The 16,611-nt window shown below is 40.5% G+C and overlaps 1 protein-coding gene across 1 annotated transcript in view; it reads right to left on the bottom strand.

Annotated features, from left to right (window-relative positions):
* The window catches only part of SOX6 (SRY-box transcription factor 6), a 520,387-nt gene that overhangs the window by 116,135 nt on the left and 387,641 nt on the right, over positions 1-16,611 (bottom strand). Inside the window, 2 exon segments of the mRNA XM_021005404.2 lie at positions 13,557-13,679; positions 15,390-15,469. Coding sequence (XP_020861063.1) covers positions 13,557-13,679; positions 15,390-15,469 — 203 coding nt within the window.

Here is a 16,611-nt window from a genome sequence, read left to right as displayed (position 1 = left end):
TTTCATGGGGCAGTTAATGATAACATATGTATGTGAGTAGCCCACTGTCCATTGGAGGCTGTGAGCTTTGTATGTAACGTGAGAAACCAGAAAATAAGTCCCATTTGGCCACATGGAGTGGAATTTTCTGGCATCAAAAATATGTGCGATTACAGAAAGTAGCATTGGAAAACGCTTCCTCGGTGTGCCCCAGCCTTCATTCTGCCTTCCTTGTCTACTCCTTGGCTGATCTCTGTTACTATCTAAAGGATGTTGTCTTTTCCCTTTATTTCTTCTGCCTCAAAGCACATAGGCTAACTACAATGTCCACCACTAGCATCACTTAAAGTCAAGAGAGTAAAGATGAGCCAGACCAATATTAGCCAGGGGGAAATAAATCTACCCCCAAAAGGAGAGATTTTCTTCCCTAGGTAAGAGAGATGATGCCTACAGAATTCCCTCTGGGGCAGCAGACAGTCCTAAGAGTGAGCCACCTACTAATCTGCCTCCCTTATTGACTAATTCATCTCAGTTCACTTTTTTTTTAAGCCAACTATGGGCTGCGCTGAGAGTATCCTGGGCTAAGGCCCTTTTTTGCTGTAGAATCTGTTGTTTCATTTGAACTGGGTCTCTGAGGCTCTGATACAATTCAATGACCAAAATAATACCTTTGTGTATTTGAGCACTAAAGGGCCCGTTGAAATACAGCTCAGTTGCAGGGAATTTCAGTAAATGGTGCTTCCATTTTTTAAAAAAAAAATATTAATTCTTTCCCCTACGCAGACTGCAGCCCCACTCAGAAAATCCTACTCAATTACTTCCATGCCAAGCTAGCAGGCTAGCCTCTTGCCAATGGTCATTCAATATAAGCTCATCCAAGAACAAACCAAGGCTCTCCCTTGCTATATTATCAGGTAACACAAACTACTGCAATCTATTTGAAAGTAGGCTTCTTGAGCCCAGAGCTCTCACTAATGAAAAATTATAAAGAGAAGAACGCTTTAGTGAGCTACTCTGAAAGCCACTTAGCCAGTCTTCTCTGCACGAGCCTCATTCCACCCCTCCATTCCCAAGTTATCATCAGAGACAAGGGGGTTTCTTTCCAGCAGACAAGGCCACTGGCAGAGTATTGTTTTAATAAGGTGCCACCTCTTCATCCAGTGCCAAACTATGAAAAGTTACTTAAAGCGTATTTTTATACCCTAGTTTTGAAAAACAAAAAACAAAGCTTCCATAAACTGTTGACTTATGGCTCTAAAAAAAAACTTTCACAAACTGTCCTGAGCAATCTGTAAATTAAATCATTTGAAAGAAAGCATTTTAATATTCTATAATTAGTCTCGTCTCTCAGAACATGACTTTACTGTAAATACTCCTTCCTGACTCTCCTTGTGTCCCAAGGTTCCTTCAAAGGAAGCAGCCGAGCGATAATTCAGCATTATTCCTGCTTCGCTGGGCTAATCACTTACAGAGCAGCAAAGACCCCCGTGCTCCCCGCTGCCCGGCTCCTGCAGCCTCCTGGCCTGAGGCAGGCTTCCCGACAACCCAGCAGCATCCAGATGTCAAGAGGAATACATCCAGCTCCTAATGCAGCCTGTGCTCCAGTCCAGTATGGTCTAACATCTGTTTCATCTGCTGGCATGCAACCTGCTGAACACACTCCAATCGGCAGCCCAGGCTGGGGGATGAGGAAGGTCAGAACTCCCCAGCTAATCTGGGGACTCATCAGCTCACCCAGAGATCATGGGACTTGCCTAGCAACACTCTAAACAGTAGGGCTTTCCACCAAGCAGAAACAAATTAATTGTTCACTTAATACTAAAGCCTCAATACAACAATTCTCACATAAGATAATTTTGGTCTAGTCGACGTCTGCCTAATGCCTTGCAATTCTTTTCATTAGACTCAGAACTCCTTGAAGGCAGGGCCTGGATCATATTTTTTATCTTTGTATCAATAATCCCTAGGCAAAGGGTCCTGCAAAATAGTCATTTTTTTTAAAGAGGTAGACAAAATGTAACAGGCTATCAAAGAAAATAGTGAGTTTCTTATCAGCGGAACTCTTCAAATAAGGCTAGACGCCCATTCATCAGTGATTTTTAGGAGAGTATTCCTGCTTAGATAATCAAAAAATAGCTCTTCTATGGTATCTTTTCCAACCTAAAGATTCTATGATTTTGTAATTTTATAATAAATGTTTGTTGAATTGAACTCCTGAGCAGACATTCAGGTAAGTATATTAATTCCTTGAACTCTGACATGGGCGTGTTAACAACTGCTAATTCCCTGGCTGAACATTTTCTACATGACTCCCAAAGTGACCTGAAAGATTTTACCCATTTTCCAAATTTGACAGCAAGAGAGTAAATCAGGCACTACAAGAATAAGGTTAACTATGTTTCCCACAAACCAAGATCATCAGAGAGCCTTGAAAGGCCTCAACCCTTAATCCAATAAACCCGTGTATAAAATATAACAACTTAGTCCAGAACATTGCCACTCACTATTCAAACTCCTACCTGGAGCAAAGAGTGAAGAAGAAAGCTCCATAAACACTACTGTATAATCAAAAACTTTTATAGCATCTGATTTATATCATATTTATCGTTCTCCTTTCTCTCATTTTTTTCTTTTTTTCTTTTAACTGTGGAAAGGAGCTAGAAGCTCCAAAACATATATTACATATTTCGTAGCAATAAAAAAGTTGCTTTGGTAGAAGTGCTGATTTCCTGTACTTGTTATACTCATCCTGAGGTGAATGTTTACACGATAAATACTTAGATATATGCCTCCGAGTATTCTTTGTTGGGTCAATGTCAACTTAGAGAGAAGTCTCTTCAGGAATACCCCAGAGATGTGTCCTTGGCCTTGGGATATTGGACAACTTTTTAAATTAGTTGCTGGGATGAATGAATACATAGATCCCTTGGACTGACATTAGAGAATGGAGTCAGGGTGCAAAAGGGTCTTGATAGGATAGAACAATGAACCAAATCTTATAAGACAGAATTTAGTAGGGAGAACTTTAAAGAATTCCTTGGGCTCAAAAAAAAATCAATATCAAAAAACTTTAAGTTTCTTCCTATTGATTAAGAGGAGCATTGGGGAAAATGTGGATAGACAACAGTTTCTACACAAAAACTCCAGGAGTTTTAGTGACTGGAAAGGTCAATGCATTGATGATATAACATAGCAAAATAAAATAACAAAAACAAAAAACCTCAAATACAATTTTTGGATATGTTAAGAACAAAGAAGGTGATAGCCCCAATATTCTCTAACCTAGTTATACCACATGTGCAATAATGTATTTCATTATGAGTGCCACATTTTAGGAAGGATTAATAATCTGAAAAGCATCTAAAAAAGATCAAATAGCATGGAGGGGGGATGGTAGCCCAAGTCATAAAAGGATCCATTGAAGGAACTAGAGTAGAAAGGGACTATCATGTGATGAGAGATTAAACTCCTACTTCTTGCCCTCAGTGGGCTAAATAAAGAGTGTGAATTGCAGGAAAGCAAACTTGGATTTAGGGTGAGAGAAACTTTTCTGACAATCGGAACTTCTTAGAAGCAGAATGTACTGATGCCTGTCACTGGACATCATAAAACAAAAGCTAGAAGACCGCCTGTTAGGAATGTTTTAGAAGGAATTCTGGCTGTCCTAGAATGTCAATGAAGTAGTGATTCCAACTCTGAGATTCTGTGATTTTGTGATCTTGTCTCACGGTTCTGGGAAGGACAGCCAATGGGAAATATGTAAAAGAGTGTCCCACTGGAAATAAAATGATAAAGGCAATGAGAAAGTATATTGTACTGGTCATTGGTCAGAAAAACAAATCTTATACACTATCATTTACTGGCTTTTCAAAAGTAACTTCGTTATCTCTCTGGGTTCACTGATGATATCACTTTTTAATCACTGGGATTTCCCCAAAGTCCCCTTTAATGGCAGATGAGTTGTTTCCTAATTAATAAAGTAATTGCAGTACAGATAAGATGATAATTACAACACTATCCAGGGTGATTCCCTGTCAAGGGATAAAACACAACACTTTAACAATTCCATTTCTACAACAAATGATGAGATGACTTAACATGATAAGTTAATGTGAAATAACCCCAGATACTATGAGTTGGAAACAAATACACAGATTAAAAGCAGTTTTATTTCAAGCATTATTAGTTAGCAGTTTTCAGACTAGCAGACAGTTAAACAAATAAAGAGAGTTTAAATGAAATCTTTAAAAAACACCTAAGTTATATATATATATAGCATGTATCTATTTTTAATCAATGATTATTTCATCTGGCAGTTTTCATCATAGGGGACTGATAATGAACTAAGTTATTGTCCAAAGATTATCCTAGTGAAATTCTGAGAAGCTCATTCATCATCACCAGAGCCCTGACCATCAGCTGATGACTTTTTTTCATCAAAGCAATTCATAAAGTGGTACCATAGGATATGGATACTTTCAATTTGAATCAATGAGGGGAGTACCCAGGAATATGACATTTCAGGTCCATCAAGTATAGATATAAGTTTATTACCACAACTCTCAGGTAATTATGGATAATGATCAGAGCCAAGCCCAGATTGGTTATAATGGCAGCATGGGCTAGTTCAGGCATTAAATCTGATACTGTCCTAGAAGACAGAAAATGAGAGTGTTAGACAAGATGTTCTAACATAGTACATGGCTCTAAATCTATACTCTGACTATGCTTTGATCAAAGATCTTATGATATTAGCCCTGAGTAAGCAGAGAGTATAAGAAAGGTTAGTCACTGGTACTTAAAACTAAGACTAGCCAGAAGGGAATGAATTGAAATGATACATGTTCTAACAACAATAACTTGCATTTATATATTGCTTTAAGTTGTGCAAAGTATTTTTGTGGGGTTTAAATTGTGCGAATTCTTCTCCAGATTAACTCAATGCATGGATGGGTACACACAGAGAGACAAATACAGACTTCATAGGACATAACGCTACTGCTTGCAGCTACCACACTTTTCTCCCAAGGAATCAGGAAAGGAGGCAACAGACACGGAATTAATAAATATACACTGGCTCTACTGGTCAGAAGTTTTATCACTCAGCTGGGGCACGTCTGAGAGGAAAACCCATTCAGCTGTAGCGTCAGAATCCCATTCAATTAACATACGATTAAAAAATGTTTTTTGTCCTTGCTCCGCCTGTTCTGCCACCTGATATGTCAAAACATTTAAATTCCATTTCTTTGTGATTTCTATTTCTTAAATGCAGCAAACACTCTGTGGTTGGGAAATGGAGAAGAGAGTTCAGAAAGATTCAGTTATTTGGCTTTCCAACCTTGTGATGTATCTTTAACCATGCATACTCCTTCAGCTCTCACTTACCCGCTAATATACATTACGTGAACAATACTTTCGAGCTCGTATTTTGGTCAAACAACAGAAATACCTGCCATTGCTTGGGACAGAAGGTCAATAAACACAATCCATCTGATAAACAAACCTTGCAAATAAAAATTATGGATGAAATTTACAGAGAATAATCTATCAGGACTCCCAATTGGAAATTATCTTTTCCCAAAGTTGGAATTCACATCACATTTTTTAAAATATCTCTTAATTTTTTATTATGTTCTATTTTCATAGACCCATAGGATTTGGAGATGAAGAAAACCTTTGGGAACATCTGGCCTGTCTAACTCCTTCATTGTATAAGTAAGGGAATTGAACCCAGAGAGGATAGAATGAGTTGACCAAGAAGAAGTAACTGGCAAGCAGAGTAGAAACTTGTAAACCCAGGTCTTCTTAACTCAAAATCCTGGGTTTTTTCCATTAGGTCACATCATTGGATCAGAGCAACTTAACTTTAGTTCCATGAAGGCAGATGCTCATCAAACATTATATTTCCCTATCACTGTGCTCTGCACACATAGGAGCAATAAATGATGATCAATAAATCAATGGACAAATTAATATGGCTCAATATCCCACCCACTAAAAAAACTCTAAATCTATTTGCAGACACTCAAGGCTCTATATGGTAGAACCCACTCCTCCCCAACTCCCAAGGTGCTACCTTATGGCACTTGAGTTAAAATGAGGTTTTTTGGAAAAAAATTAAAAATAGATTTATGAGCTATTTTTAACTGTGAGTGGCTGAAAGGGAGTCTTGAGACATAAACTTCTCTTATGTAAAAAGGAAGCAAAGAGAAATCAGATTTTCTGAAGCTAAGGTCTCATTAAAAAGCCTTCCCATCCTCAGAATCTTCCTCTAGTCCTCTAGTTTAATCTCATCTCTTCAACCCACCTGGTACCTTTCATTTGCTGTATTTTTTAACTATTCCACATATGAATTGATGAGCTTTAGGTAATTCATGAAAGGCTTTCTCACCTACCACCTACCTCTGAATACCTCCAAAGGAGCACCCATAGGAAGTTTAAGCTCCTAGGGCATCGAAAGATATGACCCCTCTGCCACCCCATCTGGATGCATCTGGATCCAAGGTGGGTTAGATATCACCAGCTGTGCAGCTGGGCTCCCTCAGGTTACTCTAGACCAGTGGTGTCAACTCATTGGCCCCATAATTCCCAAGTGAGGCCCAAGCCAATTTAAAATGGAATTGGGAAATGTTTAACAAAATAAATAAAAACAATACAACATAGATAATAGGTTCATTTGTGGTTTTCTAAGTCAATATGAAACCCAGGGATCTGTTTCTATTTGAGTTTGACAACACTGGTCTACATCCTGATCCAGCCCTGGGACGCATATTCTCACCATTTCCCTACCCTATTTCCTCAGAAGCCCCAAAGGGTATGTGTGGTTTGGGGTGGCAGAAGGAGTCAGGGAGAGGGAGTAAGTGCAAAAGTAAATAAGGGAGCGATTAATGGCGAAAACAGACCTTCCCCCTTTCAAAGTGTCACCCCATGTCTGCTATCCTGAAAACAAGAGATTGTTGGCTATATTTCCCCCCCTCATCATTGGGCTCACCCTTCACTCATTCATTTGGTCCATGTGAAATTCTACCCTACCAGGTTTGCTTAACTCACACTCCAACTCTATCACAATACTTTTATGATTCCAAGCTCAAGAGAATATAATCTCAGAAAGAGGTGGTCTGAACAGTAACATTTCCAGTCCTGATGGGCTGTTCCTTCCATTTCCAGTCCTCCTTAGAAACTGACAATGTCATTTAAATAAAATATGTGTTTGTAATCACTTTTGCAACACTCCAATTGTTCTATTTCATCTTTGCAAACTTGGCAGGAATAGAATGGTTTCATTTTTGTGCATCTTTTGATTGGTATAGTCTTTCACAGTGCCTTAAGGTTCTAATTAAGCCCCTTTCCTCCAGTTTCCTCTATACTTTATACATAATTCCCATCAAATAAAATGGAAAAATTATTTACATAGCCATTTCCCTATTTCCAAATTTTTATTTACTATTCCCTTCAATTAGGTCGCTACTCACACTATCGTTATAAGAAGTAGTCGGTTAAAATATGTCCCACTAAAGCTAGGTAGTCTTTGAGTGTGCGATAAAAATCATTCTCTGAGGCTAATGAAGACAGAAACTCTGCCTGTAACAATATTAAGTTTGTTTTCTCCGGTGATTCAGAGAAGTGAGCAATCTGTCAGTAATACATGGAGTGAAATTACTTGTCTTGTAGGAATTCCCCCTGACAGTCGCTCCATCTCAAGGCTGACCCAAACATCTCCCCGCTGACAAACAAATTACTCTGTCTAACTTTGAAAAGGTAACTAGCTGGTTTTTAATTTTGATTGGTCTTTCAGAATCCCTTGTCCATTTACTCAGTCCGACATTCTTCACTGTGTTAAAAAAAAATAAACAAAACAGAGAGACAGAGAGAGACAGAGACAGAGAGACAGAGAGACAGAGAGAGACAGAGACAGAGAGAGAGACAGAGAGAGAGAGAGACAGAGACACAGAGACACAGAGACACAGAGACAGAGACAGAGACAGAGAGAGGAAGAAGAAAGAAGAAAAGGAAAACCCCCTGGTTGATATGTAGCCATAGTTGGGGGTGACGAGGAGGAAGGATTGTTATTGGGGAGAGGGCTGGCAACAAACCTGTTATTGCCTCTCTCGTAGACAGTTATGTCAGATAAAACTGTTAAGTGTGTCTAACCAACATTAAGACTGGCAGTGCCGCCAGTGACTGACTGGGTGAGTGAACACATTACCGAGACAGTATTGTAGGAATTAATTTTCTTCAATAAAGTGATTTTTAAGGCTCATATATTTCACAATCTAAACATATGTCACTGTTTCATAAACAAAATAAATGGATTAAAATAATACATTACCAATATGCTGACACATGGAGATATTTTAATTAGAAATACTTAAGCTGTGTGATATTTAATGGCTGTATTTGCTGAAGAAGAGCATGCATCATTTAATAAGAAGGCACAGGGCAGGTGTATTGCCTCATAGGCCATGGTACCAGACTGCCGCCTAACTACTCTTAGTCTAAGCTACAATTATCAGGCAATATTTGTCTCAAAAAAAAAATTGGTTTTAAGGTTATATCCCATTTGGAAGAAACTACATAGAGCCAATCCTCTAAAACCATTTTTTCATTGAAATAAGTCACCAAGAGCCTAGTTCCTGAGGGAAAAAAAATTATATTTCTTCATAAAAGGCCACATTTAACATCTGAGCTATTTAAAGGACTGTATTTACATGACTGTCACATTACATTGGCCCCCTTTCCCTACACATTCTTCTTGACTTACTTTAAGGACCAATGCTAAAATAGCTGAGGAAAGCAAATGTCAACCATGCCTTGAAATTTATATGTGTGAGAGAATCAGAATAAGTAGAAATGTAATATATTGCTTACTGTACTGAGTGCCCTCTGTTCTCTAAAAGGTCAAAAGCATTGTAACCTGAGAGTTGCAGTTTCTGATTGTTCCCAGGGTTAAATATGTTATCAAAATTAATGGTTCAAACCCCGTCGACCTTCAAATAGACGAGTATGCATGCCTCCATCTGCTGAATGGTTCAACTAAAAATAGAATTTTTTTTGGCCTTCATTCTTACAATAGTGTGCCCCTGAGGCACAGTGAGCAGAGCCTTGGATCAGTACCCAGTACAACAATCAAAAGTCATTACTGTGTCTATAATTTAAAGGAAGAAGGAAAGGAAAGAAGGAAGGAAAAAGGAAGGGATAGAGAGAGAAAAGGAAAGGGAGAGAGAGAGAGAGAGAGAGAGAGAGAGAGAGAGAGAGAGAGAGAGAGAGAGAGAGAGAGAAAGAAAGAAAGAAAGAAAGAAAGAAAGAAAGAAAGAAAGAAAGAAAGAAAGAAAGAAAGGGAGGTTGGGGGAGGAAGGGAGGAGGGAGGGAGAGAGAGAGAGAGAGAGAGAGAGAGAGAGAGAGAGAGAGAGAGAGAAAGGAAGGAAGGCTGGGAGGAAGGGAGGGAAGAAGGAAGGAACGAAGGTAGGGAGGGAGGGAGGGAGGAAGGAAGGAAGGAAGGAAGGAAGGAAGGAGGGAGGAAGGAAGGAAGGAAGGAAGGAAGGAAGGAAGGAAGGAAGGAAGGAAGGAAGGAAGGAACAGAAGGAGAGAGGAAGGGAGGGAGGGAGGGGTCAAATCAGGCCAATATGAAGAGGGTCTTTCCATTTTAAATACCTTTGCTTCCTTCCATTACAAAACTTCGACCTTCCAGATTACAGCTGCAAATGCTGTTGAGACTTGCCCAGCCTCATTCATGTTATAAGTGACAAACTTTGAAGAACAAAATAGAATGGGGCAATTCAGGCAGGGAGATGAGTTTGGAACCCTGTGCACATGTGGCACATGTCTATGTGCGTGTATGTGTTTGACGTAGGCTTTTTTTTTCCTGGGGAACCTGTGTTTAGGAATAAATCTGGCTAACATAATTGTAATGCTTCATTAGTATCAACAATTTATCATAGCTGTTGACAGAGCTGTGGCATTTCCTTGTTTAGCTTGCAAACAGATGGGGGCTGGGAAGGAGGAGACAGAGAGAATGTCTTTAGCTCCAGATGAAAGCATCTCTGCTAATAATAATAATAATTTTCAAACCTGCTGTAAAGTTGGGAGAGGGAGGGATTGTTGTCCTGCCCCAGTTTTGTCATAGATTTCATGCAGCAGCATCCGTATATAAGAACTAAAGAGGTAGGTGTCAGCTGAGCTGTTCTGGGATTTCCCGGGCATCAAGATGTAGCCATGCTGGGAAGGCTTGGGAAACCCGCCTGGCAAGCAGTCTCAGCCTTTGCCAAATAGTGTGCCATGCATTCTCCAGCTTGCGCGAGATTTCCTGACAGGCAGGGGGAAACTTGAGAGAAGCGAGGAGGGAAAACAGGGCAAGACGCAGAGGGGCTACAAAGAGCTCCTGGTCAGTCAAAATTTCAAGTGAAAACTGCATGGGCTCCCTCATTAATAGACTTCCTATTCACCCTAATTAAAGCGACTGGCATGTGGCATGTGTTGTACAGATGGATCAGCAGTGGTATACACAGCACTGTGTGGACCTGGACACAGAAATCTGGTTTCATGCTTTCCAGCAGCCAAACAGACGCCAGATTTTTAGATGCTGGGGTGAAAAGAAGAGAGAAGGACAGAGAGAAAGGGAAAGAGCTCCAGAGAGATAGAAAGCAGGGTTCAAGGAAGGAGATAACGATGCAAAGAGAAGCAGACATGGAAGAAGGATGGAGAAAGGCTGAAGGATACTGGGGGAGGGGAAGGAGGTGACAATTGGGTACCCAGATCCAGGGGAGAAATAAAAGACAAAGGGTAGAGACTGTCTGGGGTCTGAGCCAAAGCCACCCGTCTTCATGGTCCTGCCAAGTACTCGGAGTCTTTCATACATTCTGTCTTAGGTAGGCAGACCTGTTTAACTATAATCATACAGACCCATTTCTAATGTTCAGGTGACTCTCTGCTTTCTCTCCCAAAAACACAATAGATACTAATACTAATGCCAATGCAAATACTAACTTTCTTATTACAAATATAGACCTCAAAGTACCCTGGAAAACTCTACCAGTAAATCGTACTGAAAAAAAAATCATTATCACAAATGAAACTGTTGCCCACAACCCAGGGACATAACAATGATCCATCAACACTTTAATGTTTTAAGTAGGTGGGGCCACCACCAAATACTCATAATCTCCAACCCACATGGAAGCAAAATTTTTCAAAACACAGATTCAAAATCACATGAGAGTTAGATAGGTGAAGGACATCTCTTCCCTGTTGGTGCTGAATAATAACAATAACAATAATAATAATAATAATAATAATATAATAATAATAATAACAACAACACAACAACAATAATAATAGCTAGCATTTATACAGTGCTTCAAGGTTTGCAAAGCCCCTTACATATGTTATATCATTTGATCTTCATAACTATGCTGTGAGGGAGGCACTCTTTTTCTCCCCATTCCCTGTTTGCAGATGAGGAAACTGAGGCTGAGAGAGATTAAGGGACTTGCCCAGGATCACAGAGCTAATTTCTAAAACTGGCTTGAAACTCAGCTCTTTCTGACTTAAGGTCCAGTGCTCTATCCACTGTGCCACCTAGGTGGAACTGTACTGAGGATGCTCTCAGTAGGTCTACCAAGGAGGAGCTCATATCCAAATACTTTTATTCAACTACCATCAGAAATATTTTATCAGCTTTTGTAGGAGTCCCCAGAACATTTAAAATAAAAGAATACTGGCAGGTGAGTGACCCATCCCCGTTGTTTCTCTCTGAGCTTCATCAACAATGATGGTAAAAAGATAGCAATAACACCATCAGCTCATATCTAGGCTTCACTTAATTATGGAGCCTTCTAAAGAGACAAAGCAGAGTTTTGAGGAAAGACATGCCATGCAAGTAGAAGACAGAACTACCTCTGTTCTAGTGGATGGCTGGTCATGCCCCATCAGAACCTCTCCCTTCCACTCCCAACATACATCCCCTAGTGAACAGAGAGTAGAGGAGAGAGGATACTGTGAATTCCTTCCCGAACTCCATCAATACCAGCTTCTTATCATTTTCTCTCTCTTCCAAAGAACTGATTTTGCATATTATTTGCCAAAATACAAGTTTTAAAAGAAAGAAATGGGGGAGGAGAAATGAAGGAGAGAAAGGGGAAAAGGAAAAGATAGGGAACAGCGCGACTCACCTTTCCTAACTATCTAATATTAGATATTTCAGATATCCAAAGCAAATAGGAGCAGGCTTGGGGGCACCCTTACGATAGCAGAATTATTTTTCTTTAGTGATTTGGATCCATGGTCATGGGCTGGGAGTTGGAATCATGATCATGTGTAGGAACCCTACAAAAATACTTGAAACCCTAAAAATGAAAATGTGCTTCAAATTGATGTAACTTGTTTTCTTTGCTTTGAATAGAACAGAAATTAAACATTCTCCTACATCTCCCTTAATGAAGGATCATACAAGCATATATTTAGAGTGAGAAGCGATCTCAAAAGTCATTAAGCTCAGTGCCCTTATTTTATGGATGAGAAGCTGAGGCCCCAGCAAGGTGAATGATAGGCCTAGGGTCATTGTCATTGTTGTTCAGTGGTTTTCAGTTGTGTCCAACTCTGTCACCCCATTTTGGGGTTTTCTTGGCAAAGATACTGGACTGGTTTGCCATTTCTTTCTCCAGCTCATTTTACAGATGAGGAACCTGAGGCAAACAGGGTTAAGTGACTTGCCCAGGGTCACACAGCTAGTAAGTATCTGAGGCCAGATTTGAATTGAAAGAAGATGAATCTTCCTGATTCCAGGAGTGGCACTCTATCCACTGTGCTACCTAGCTGCCCATCTAGGATTATACAGCTAGCAAATATCTGATGTAGGATTTAAACTCAGGTCTTCTTGACTCCAAGTTCAACACTCATGACTCAGCAGAAAAGGAGGATGAGTCATGTGTGTAATGTAGGATCATGATTTCCCAAAGCTAACACCACTGAATCGGCTGCTAGACAGCGAAGAACAAGGAGGAACCACTGGAAATGGACAATGTTAGGAATCTCATGGAGCTCTGCCTTAGACCGAGTCTACCAGAGAAGAAAGATCTGGGACAATAGAAAGCCCCTTCCAATGGAAGGAAAACTGGTAGCTGATCCACTAATAACTTGTGTAGTGTGGAGCGTGTCTCTTCATCTCTAAGTGCCTTCGTTTCCTCACCAACAAAATCAACCCCAATCCTACCAGTCTCACAGGAACAGGCCTTGAAAATCAACTGAGACAATGTATGTGGGACATGTCTGAAAATCTACAAAACAGGGCAGGGGGTAGGGACCAAGGGGAAAGGAGACAAAGGTGAGACTTCATTTATAGAAATGGAACCTGACACTGAACCACAAATGAATACCTCTGGGAAGTTTGCTTGGGTTCTTTTTGTTTGTTTTACCATAAATGAGAGATAGCAACCTGTAAGATCTCTTTAGGGAGAAAGGGATTGAGCCTGAGGATTCCTCACCTGATGTGCTCCCCTGGTCCCCACTTTCAGAGAGAGCTGGGAGTATGTTGGAACAAACAACATCCCCACCCACAGAAGCATCAATGGAAGCATTCATACCTCAATCTTTTTGTGGTTGTAAGACTGGCCACCACCATGTTCAAAGGTATCCAAATTCCTGCCATAACGTTCACTTAGGCCCTTTAGTCTTGGGCTAATTTGTGGGTGGGAGGCATGCCCTTTCTGTTTAGTAGCGTAGCCAACAAAAGAAAACAAACAAACACTCTGTCAGAACCTGAGACACAAAACCAGGCATTTCTCAACTTGGGGCAATGACCACACCAACGAGGGACAAACTGAGGCCCCTTTTCTCTTAGAGAAACCCCAGTGGCCTACAGATCAAACCAAGGGCTTGGGCTTTTATTTTCGCTTGGGGAAAACACATACATCCAAATGAAGATATTTTGATGGAGCAGAGCTACAGAGGCACAAGAACAGAGGCATTCTTATATACTGACTACGTCTCCTGTAATAGACAGGACAGCAGGGTAGCAATGTCCCTCATAGGCACAGGATAAGTGACTTTGTCTGGGTGGAGAATTTGCTTCATCTGCGAAGATCACAACCCATCCATGACTTTTTAATCAAGCCTTAGATAGTTATTTGAGGCAAACAGAAGTTAAGTGACTTGCCCAAGGTCACACAGCTGGTAAGCGTTAGAGGTAGGGTTTGAAATCAAATCATCCTGACTCAAAGCCCAAAACTCTATCTCTTCACAATTTTGCCATTATACATCATGAGTTATTTGCTTCCCTCTCTTACAGTCTTCAATGGCTACAGGAAGTTGTTGATTGGCAAAATTGGGCACGGGAGAGTAGGGAAGGGAAGAAGGGAGAAAGCAAGAAGGACATGGAGTACAGTTGAGAGAGATGTTGAGGTGGAGCCTTTACAAAATGCTTCACCATCATTTGGCTTGGCCACACAAAAATAAACCATGAAGTGATTTCGTTGTTGTCGTTGCTGTGAAATTGTTCGTTCCAGTTTTTTGCTTTTGAGGTTGAAACCAGCCATAGTCTTCAGGTGTTCATTATCACCTATTTTCTAATACTTCTCATTCTAAATACTTTATAGTTATTTTTGGCAGTCTTATATTTGTGTTTTTAGCTGTAAAAACATATCTCTCAATGAAAAACTAATTTTTTAGAGCACTGGAGTTGGAAAGCATAGATATAACTGCAGCAACCCCCCCTCATTTTACAAATGGGGCAACTGAGGCTCAGAGAGGGAAAGGGGCTGGCTAAAGGTCACATAGGGAGTGAATGGCAACACAGGACCTGAGGGTTATTTGCTTAGTGCTTAAATCATTCTGACTCTGAACAGCTTCATGACTGAAGGTGAGTGAGCAGGCCAAGACCAGAGGCCCTCGCTCAGATCTCAGCACTGGGAAGGTCGAGACTACACAGATGCAGAGAGAGTCTTCTTAAAGCTCTTAGGTTGGTTAGTTATGAAGCCATGAGGGAGAAAGAGCCCTTCCCTCCCTCTATAAGGTGCACAAAGTAAAATACCCAATCAATGGACTCTGCTTGGATGCCTGTGGAGAAAAAAAAAAGGCCATTTGGGGCAGAAAAGATTTTGATAAAAAATGAAATTCAGAGGAGGTTAAACTGAACATACCTAAAGACAATTGGGCATACATTCATTAACAACTATTGACTCATTTGCTCTATAATAGGGGAGACTAAGTCATCATGTCATTTTCCCCCTTTTAAAATACTGAAGTTGGCAGCCGACATCCCTATTTGGAGTATGGTAAGTACATAAGGTGTTAATCCTTCTGGGCTATGCTTAAAAAATTATTTAACATTCAGGCCATTATTTAGCATACAGCTGGTTAGCAGTTTTCCACTAAAGTGTTGGCTGGTGTCCCACATTTTTTTTTGTTTTGGCACATACCTGGAGCTGTAAAGGGCTCAGTCCAGAAGCAGCAGCAGCTGCCATTGTTGATGGAATGAACTGTACGGGGTAGTTATCACCTGTCGGAGAGAACAATGCATACAGGTTTAGACAATGAGCAGAGAATCACAGCAGACAAGTACAAACAGGGTCTTCACGTTGCTTGGGCTCTACAGCACTGCTCTAAGCCCAAACATCTGCAGAAACAAAAGGCTGAGTTGGGCACAGACTTGTAGTGTTACCTTGGAACTTTCCCTAAGCGAGATTGCTAGTAGGCAAACTGGCAACGCATAAATGTGATGGGAAAGAGAAAAAAAATTAAATGTGCAATTCAAGCATGTTCTCTCCATTACAAATCATGTAATACATCATTTTTGAGAGTACAAAAATATCTTGAAGCCAACTCGACACGCAGTGCACCAAAGATATGTACAGGCTTTTTCTATTAAAGCTGCAAACGGCTTAGGGAAACATCCTGGCTCAGGAGGCAAAACACAGCATTAGCGCCCAAGAAAGAAGATGAAATGGGGAGCTTCCCAAGTACCCCTGAGTTGGGGGTGTGAATAGGAAGGCAGACAGAGATACAGGCACAGACAGAGAAAGAAAGAGACAAAGGGAGAAAGGGAGAGAAAGGGGAGACACTTAGAAAGAGAAAAGAGAAACAGAGAGAGAGAGAGAGAGAGAGAGAGAGAGAGAGAGAGAGAGAGAGAGAGAGAGAGTCATCCTGATCCAATAGTGGGAACTGAATAGCACAATCTCAGCCACCAGCTTTCTGGAGAATGTTTTATTTTCCAGGCCCTCCCTAGGAGTTCAAGGGCCATGAAGATCAAAGAGATTCATAGGATGTTGGCATGGGAATAAAGCTTAGGACACCATCTCATTCAGCTCTCTCATTTTACAGATGAGGAAACTGAGACCTAGAAAGGGAAAATGCTTCCCAAACATCACACAAATGTTGATAGCAGAATGGAGACTAGTATCATACTTTTTAAAAAAAGAAACTAACTAGATCTCCCAAAAGAAATTAATTTTATTGGTAAAAATCCCCCTATTGTACAGCCACTAGTAGCCTTGTTCATTCATTCAGCAAATACACATCAGTATGATGAAATAGACAGAGAGTTGGCCATGGAGACAGGAAGTATCTGGCAGGTTCAAGTTCCGCATTTGACACATATTGGCCACGTGACCTTAGACAGATCCCTCTAACCTCTCTGTCCTC

The sequence above is a fragment of the Phascolarctos cinereus genome, unplaced genomic scaffold (genome assembly GCF_003287225.1).
Source record: "Phascolarctos cinereus isolate Bilbo 61053 unplaced genomic scaffold, phaCin_HiC Scaffold_9;HRSCAF=440, whole genome shotgun sequence".
NCBI lineage: Eukaryota > Metazoa > Chordata > Mammalia > Diprotodontia > Phascolarctidae > Phascolarctos > Phascolarctos cinereus.
This window is presented reverse-complemented; position numbering and strand designations above follow the sequence as displayed.